This window comes from Phragmites australis, chromosome 23, assembly GCF_958298935.1.
Source record: "Phragmites australis chromosome 23, lpPhrAust1.1, whole genome shotgun sequence".
In the NCBI taxonomy this organism is placed as follows: Eukaryota; Viridiplantae; Streptophyta; class Magnoliopsida; order Poales; family Poaceae; genus Phragmites; species Phragmites australis.
In genome coordinates this window covers 1399501-1406544 of record NC_084943.1, presented here as the reverse complement: position 1 = coordinate 1406544, position 7044 = coordinate 1399501, and the positions used below count along the sequence as shown (strand labels likewise).

General features: G+C 41.5%; 1 protein-coding gene across 3 annotated transcripts; it reads right to left on the bottom strand.

Annotated features, from left to right (window-relative positions):
* Positions 1 to 795: 795 nt before the first annotated feature.
* Positions 796 to 5989, bottom strand: LOC133906197 (uncharacterized). 3 transcript variants are annotated; one of them, XM_062348018.1, is made up of 3 exons: positions 5595 to 5989; positions 3629 to 3691; positions 796 to 3461 (listed from the first exon to the last, which is right to left on the bottom strand). In XM_062348018.1, the coding sequence occupies exon 3, from the start codon at positions 3411 to 3413 to the stop codon at positions 1584 to 1586; it is 1830 nt and encodes a 609-aa protein (XP_062204002.1). In that variant the 5' UTR covers positions 3414 to 3461; positions 3629 to 3691; positions 5595 to 5989; the 3' UTR covers positions 796 to 1583. The 3 variants fall into 3 exon arrangements, with proteins under 3 accessions (XP_062204002.1, XP_062204001.1, XP_062204000.1); XM_062348017.1 differs by having other exon boundaries at positions 796 to 3443; XM_062348016.1 differs by having other exon boundaries at positions 796 to 3691.
* Between the last annotated feature and the right edge of the window lie 1055 nt (positions 5990 to 7044).

The window sequence follows — 7044 nt, the reverse complement described above, 5'->3', positions numbered from 1 at the left end:
TTTGGCATTTCATCAAACACATAGCCTCCCTCCTAAGTTAGAACAAGGCACGGATCCTTCTCGTAAGCACAAACGAGGCACTCGATCGAAACATCGCGCTCAAGCACGCCCCTACCTTGTGGTGGTGGACGCTGGTGAGGAGGTACGCGTGGTCCCCGGCGAGCCGCAGCCTCGCCATAGCGTCTGCCTCCGTGCCGGCTGGTCACGTACTCACGTGGTGGCTAGACGAATGATCTCTGTTATATAAAATATAAATTTGGTCCGTATTTCTTTCCATACTCTTCTTTTATATAGTAATTTTTTAAAAATTTGAAGAATTCATTACTTTTGTCATCCATCCTTCTCGTGGATATAGAACATGCTTTATTTTAAAAATAAAAAAAGAAATTAAGAGAGAAATCAGCAAATAATCTCCTCTTTTTTCGTATCCTATTTGAAATCAACTTACGATATTATTTTCGACGTATTTGTTCAACAATATTCACATAACGCATACATATGCCTATACTTTAAAATTATGTTTATATTACTACATTTGCACGACTACATATTTACTAGACCAAATTCCTTGTAACCAGTACAAGGATCCGAAGATCATCCTTAATTTTCATCAGGATGCAGCATTACAAACATTACTATATGTATGCAGCTCCTTGATTAAGGTCTTCAGTTCTGCGAATTGAAGCAAGTTGCAACGAGTCCAAAGCCAGGAAAAGCTGTCTTGACAACCACAGACAATTGGGAAACAGATACATCCATTACAACAAAATTGACATCATTCAAACTCATATATGGTGATCAACACAGGTAAAAGCCCCTCTAAATAACAAACCCATGAAGCAGTGTTTCTTGATACTGTACAAGGATTGTACTGCTATGGCAGTGTTTCTTTCCTTTTTCTTTCTTTTTTTTCTCGGCAAAGATAAGGCAGTGTCTTGATACAAACCAGTTGCAGGAGGGGAGTCTGGAACAACTCAAGACCATTTACAGGAACTTGGTGCACTTGAACATTGCACCCAACAAATAAGTTAGTCAAAATTCAGAACAAAATGCTACTATGCCAAACCACCTCTAATCACAAATCCATTCTGGTGCAATCACAAAAAGTGAGCAAAAAGGACCAAAAGTTGTTTGACTATACCGCACACCAAGGATCCACATTTACCTACTTCTTAATAGTTTAAAACACTGAACATGAGAAAAATAATCTAGAAGCCCATCCGTACTCGAATAAGATGGACCCAGAATCTCCAAGGGCAACCAGAGCACAGCTCACCAATTTACCAAAGACCATTCACAAAATACAACATGTTGCTGATATCCTCAAGGATCTATAATACATTCCTGTGTGAAGGACTGAAGGCAAAACCGCTGAACAGCAAACAGTGACAGTGATCCAAATTGAGGATAGCAGCAGCAGATTGCAATTTCGGAGATACCCTTATTGATGAAATGGTGCAAGATGAAGGGCAATACTATGAGCTATGAACCTTTCACAAAAATTATATACAACAACAAAAGGTAATTGGGTGTTTGTTCTTGATCTTCCACATTTTCGATTTGTGAGAGAATGTGCTGCGGTATTAACTTGATGTATCGATCTCCTTCCCATGATCTTCATTGATTGTTCTTCGCAATCTTCTCAACCATATCTCGTAGTCCATTGGGTATGGGGTTCCGCAAAGGCTATCAACATAATCTGCAAAAGCTTTCGACACTGCTGAGACATCGCCCAACTTGTGCTGTATAACTCTCCTTGACCATGACGTCTCCCTCCATTGAAGTGCACTTTCAACCGATTCAAGCTCTGGGCAAACTCCACCACAAGAGAAATATAGAAGATAAATTAAACTTTCCGCGTCAGATGCTGCACATAGCTTGCCTTCCTGGAGCGCAAATGTAGATGAGAAGAACAGGTTCATTACAGGTCGATCCCTATCTTCCAGGATAGCATGACCCCATCCAATAAGTACAAAATATGGATGCCTTGAGCCATTACTCACACGGATCACATTCTCTGGACGGATATCACCGTGACGTATTCCTGCACATGCTGCAGCAGCAAGAGCAGATAAACAGTCATGGCAACATCTCAGAGCCTCCTCAACACCGAACAATCCATTTCGTATCAGATTTGAAATGGGCTCACCAGCTGGTGAGGTGACCAGGAACGGAGTACTGCACCATGGATGCCCACAACTCCCACTAGAGTTAGGCTTGTTACATGGGCCTGGATGGACGATGCGTCCAGAGGCTACCATCTGTGGTATATATCTGCTAGAAATGCTTCTTTGCTTCATCAAAGTCAGTACTTTCGTCTGCCTTTGTACTTGGTACCAGGAATTCATATCCTCCCAGGCCGGCTCTAAATGAGAAGGGCTGGAGCCTACATACAACAGATAGGTTTTGGCAGGCTCTTCTACAGGACTAGAAGTATAAATAGGAGGATCACTGTCTGTTAGAATGCCATTGATTTGAAAACCCTTCTGGCAGTTAGCATACTCCATCAATACAACTGATCCTATTTCAAGCTTCAAGGTTTCCTCTGGTTTGACACCAACAGCTGCTTCCTCCTGTGCCTCAACAATTTCAGGAGAATGACTGCGTTGTTGGAATCGAAACAAACCATTACCATTAGCTTGTCTGTCAACCAAATGTCTTTCTGATCTGCGACTTTGTAGCCGGGAACTATGTTCCGTTGCTAGCTCATCAAGAGAATACTTAGGTTCTCCACAAAACTGGACCATTGAGTGGAAAATTGCAAGGAGAACTTGAAGGGCCCCAATGTCTCCCCAGTTAGCATTCCCAAGTTTGTTCCACACTCGATCTATGGAAGAAACTGTAATTTTGGCGTGATTCTTTATCCATTCAGCAGCACAGTCATAAACATTGTTCAGATTGAAATCCAGCTTGTTCAGATCACCATGGACCTTGACCACTCCTCCAAACTGTGAATCAACAAGAAGCAAGTAAACACAATCTGAATTTCGAAGAACTGTGGAGGATCTGCTAAGGCTTCGAGATAGTAGAACACGCAAGGCAAAGAACAGTGCCTCCCCCAAGATACCAGGAGATGGCTCGTGGTCACCTTGTGCAGAAACCATTCCAATATCAGGTCTCAACAAAGCCAATACAACAATATGATCCCATCTTCCTTGTGAATGCTTTAAATTCTTCATCAGGACAGCTGTTGCACAAACACCATCGAGTTTCCCACTGCTAATAGCCTTCTCAGCAGGATAAAACTTTGGGCTTGTGCTGTGTATACAGGCAACTGAGAAAGGCATTTCTTCGTCAGGACCCCAGAAAGTTTCCCACAATCCCTTAATGCCTGCATGTAGGAAATCCTCCAAGGCAAGGTACGCAGTAGCTTCAAAAACATCTGATGTTGATGCATAAAGAGCATTTGGCATCCGTACTAGCTGCTGAAAATTAACACCCTCCTGAGCATAATCAAAATTCTGTAATTCAGTAAGGTCAAAAGGGGTATCAAATGCTGGCTTCCTAAAATCACAATCTTCACTGTGACCAGAGAACCAATCCTCTAGGCTCGAAGTCAGAAGTTTGTTGTCCACAAACTTCCGGAGAAAATCTTTACATGTAGATGATGAGAAATTACGCTGTCTACCTCGTGATGAAGTACTAGACTTTTTTGGAGCTGAACAAACTGATATATGGTCAGGGGATTGGCCTGCAAAATGCCATTAAATTCCTCAGTTACAAAATGTAAAGTTTGCGCGTGAAGAATGTTCGGAGTAATTGAATATGAGGAGCTTCAAGAAATTATAGGATTGAAGCTGAGTAAAGAAACAGGAAGTAACAGATAGACACTAGAGTATTGAAGATAAGTAGATGACAGGTGTAGTATGAAACCATGCAAGAAATACTGACTCCTTCAAGTTAGCTTACAAAGATTGGTGACTAGTTTTAATCAGTACTTGCATGCCAATACCAATACAATACAATACAATACGGACATGACTTTTTTTTGTGTTTTTCTAGACGTATCCAACAAGTTCATACAGATCAAAGAAAAATCATAGAAGCTTAAATATGGACACAATGTTCAGGGCAATTAGGATCAGAGAACGGTCGACCAATCTACTAACAAAAAGAACTTTTCAAGTTAGTTTGCCTTCAACACATTGATTACCATGCATTCAACAATTACTGAGACAACCAAATAAACAAATACGAGTCATAACTTTAGTTTACTCTGGATCACAGCAGAAGTGCACGCAGATTGACCTATTGGTGTAACCGAATGTGGTAATTCCATGTTATCCTTCATTCCTTCTAGCAAAATTGTACATGAATATAACGACTGAATGGTGGTATAAGTTTCATGTGTGCTTGCTCCTAATATCCCAACCAAATCAGGCATAGCGAATTAGCAATTAGAAAGATGTTCCAAATGTGTTGCAATACTTTAGTCAGCATATGAAAGAAAACAGAGAAACTTGGTGATTTATCAGTGCTAAAGATTGTACCACCGTTCCCCTCAAAAAAGATTGTACCACCATAGCACCTGCACGTGACTAGTGATGCAAGAGAACATAGTTGTTCATCGTTTTCAAATATCATACTATTGCAGCTTCTTTTCCCATCTTTTATAGATCTCAAATGATTGAAATTCTAAACCAACTGAATTGGCATCCCTACGTTTTGCAAAATTTACTTCATTTATATTCTGGTCACAAGGGGGGACAAGAATACGGCATTGCTGTTGACCAAATTATACATGGCATCTACATTTGAGCATCACAAAATTCAGAAAATAAGGTGGCAGAAATGTGTAATGCATTCTGCATTGTTGTTTGCTACAGTACTAAAAAGTGGCAAGATCAGCTGCACTTGCGAGATGCATATGGTAATTTCTGTAATACCATTTCCAAACTAACCCACAGGACTGGAATTGCTTTCCATATATGCATTACAGTGCAATTTGCTGCTAAATACCAATCTCAATCTTGTTCAGTAATTGCACACATGATCCTGAAAACTAATCGAGTAGCCTTATCTCAAAATTGAATTTTTCCTACTTTAGATAAGATAATATTATCTACAAGCATAAATCATCCATGAAACATGAACAGAAAAAGCTCCATATGCATCCCATATCATGTGAAAGAGTTTAATCCCGTCTATATACCATACCAAAGCAAGAGCTACAATTCAATTAAAAAAGGCATCACAAGACCCGTCCCTGCAAAATAGCCTCGCTGTGAGTAACCGGGCACTCTCCCGGGAGCAGGACTTCAATCAAACACGGCATTCAAAGCTAAAATCCCAGAATGGCATCCTAAAAGTAGCAAGTCATAACTCCTCAAAGAAAAAAATTGAACATTTGCCTCTTTGTTCCTAATCATTATTGATATATCCAAACACAATCAAGAACCAGAACAAACAGTCGGCCGAGAATTTGGACATGTATTCTACAGCTTGGACTACGAAGAACTTGTCCGCATTTTTTTTAAAAAAAATCTAGGAGAAAACAAGCCGATTGAATCCTAATATCAGGAAACCCCGCGCAGATCTAGAACCAAAGCTATCCCATCAACCTTCGAAAGGAAACCAAGTACTGAAGCTCGTACCTTCCATGAGGAGGCCGGGTCGCCGTCCTCGTTCCCCACGGCTCTCGGCTGCGGGTGCTAGATTGGAGCGCCTGGTGGACTGGTAGGACGACTAGCCCAAACTGCCTCCGCTCTCCGTGGTCGCTGGACGGCTGCCCCGAGAAAAGACATGCGTCTCCCTCCGCCACCAGATGAAAGCAGGACGAAAGATGGAATTTTTATAAAGAAAACACCTCGGAAATCCGTTCAGTTTCTACTGATCCCCGAATTCCGGTGGTGAGAAGAGCACAGCGGTCAGCAGAGCAGAGAGATTGAGCCGGGGCCGATTGATTGCCTATTCCTTTCCTCCCTGCTGCCGCCCCCGCCTGCCTGGTGCTGCCTGCCTGCCTGGACCCCAAGCCCAGGCCCCAGCGGACTTTTTCTTACTGGGACTGGGAGCTCACCTTTCTGTGCGTTCGGGTGCTGCGGCTGCGCTGTTGTGGGTTTTTGCTCCTTCTCGTCCTTCTTTTCGATTTTTTGAAATAATATTATTTTATTAAAAAAATGGAAAAATTATAAAAATATATGTCAGTCACCACTCCAATTGTTGACTAGCCATCTATCAGTAATCAGAGTACTAACATCATATTTGACACACAGATAGAGGTACGACGAGATTCTGTCGACACCAACAAAACATGTCGACAGTTGGTGAGCCAACAAGCCTATCTATTGTTTGAAAGCTGAGAAGCTTGTCAGCAATCCAACTCCCAACATAACTGTTTTTAGTGGAACTTTTTTTTGGCAACAATGCAAAATTTATTTCTCATAACGATACAACATGGCTAAATAATAAAAGATCATGATTCATTCACTACCGGAAACATCCATGTTCCCTACAGTTATTTTCTCGCTAAGAACGATATTACAATACTAGTTATTGTATTTTCCTTACGAAATGAGTTTGATTTTCATGGGAAAGAAATATTTTCCTACTGTGTTCTGCATCTTTGTAGGAAAAGATTTCTTAGGACAATAGGGAGTCTCTGTTGCCAGCCAGCTCAACAGCACGTTACACCAAATGTTGTTGCCTCCATTTTTTTTTTCGCCCCAATTCGCTTGCCGCCGAAACGTAGCCTCCCAGAGGGATTTTTTTTTTTTTTAAAAAAACATCACCTCTGTTGCGTGCCTGGACCTAAACAAAAATTTTCCATCCTCTACTCCCTCTTCCCCGAAACAAGGCATTCTCCTCTTCCTACCGCCAACCATCCTCCTCTATGGCCGGTGGTCTCCAGCAAGTCTCCTCTCCGGCCACTGCACCCAGCCGACGCTACACCTAGCCCCGGCCATGTGGTGTAACCATCTAAATAATATTTTAGTTAATCACTAAATCAATTATTTACATAATCACGACTTCAACGATTAACCAGAATATCATCCTGGTAGTTCTGACGACGTGTTTTGTGCCCAAAATCGAAATACATACCTTTCC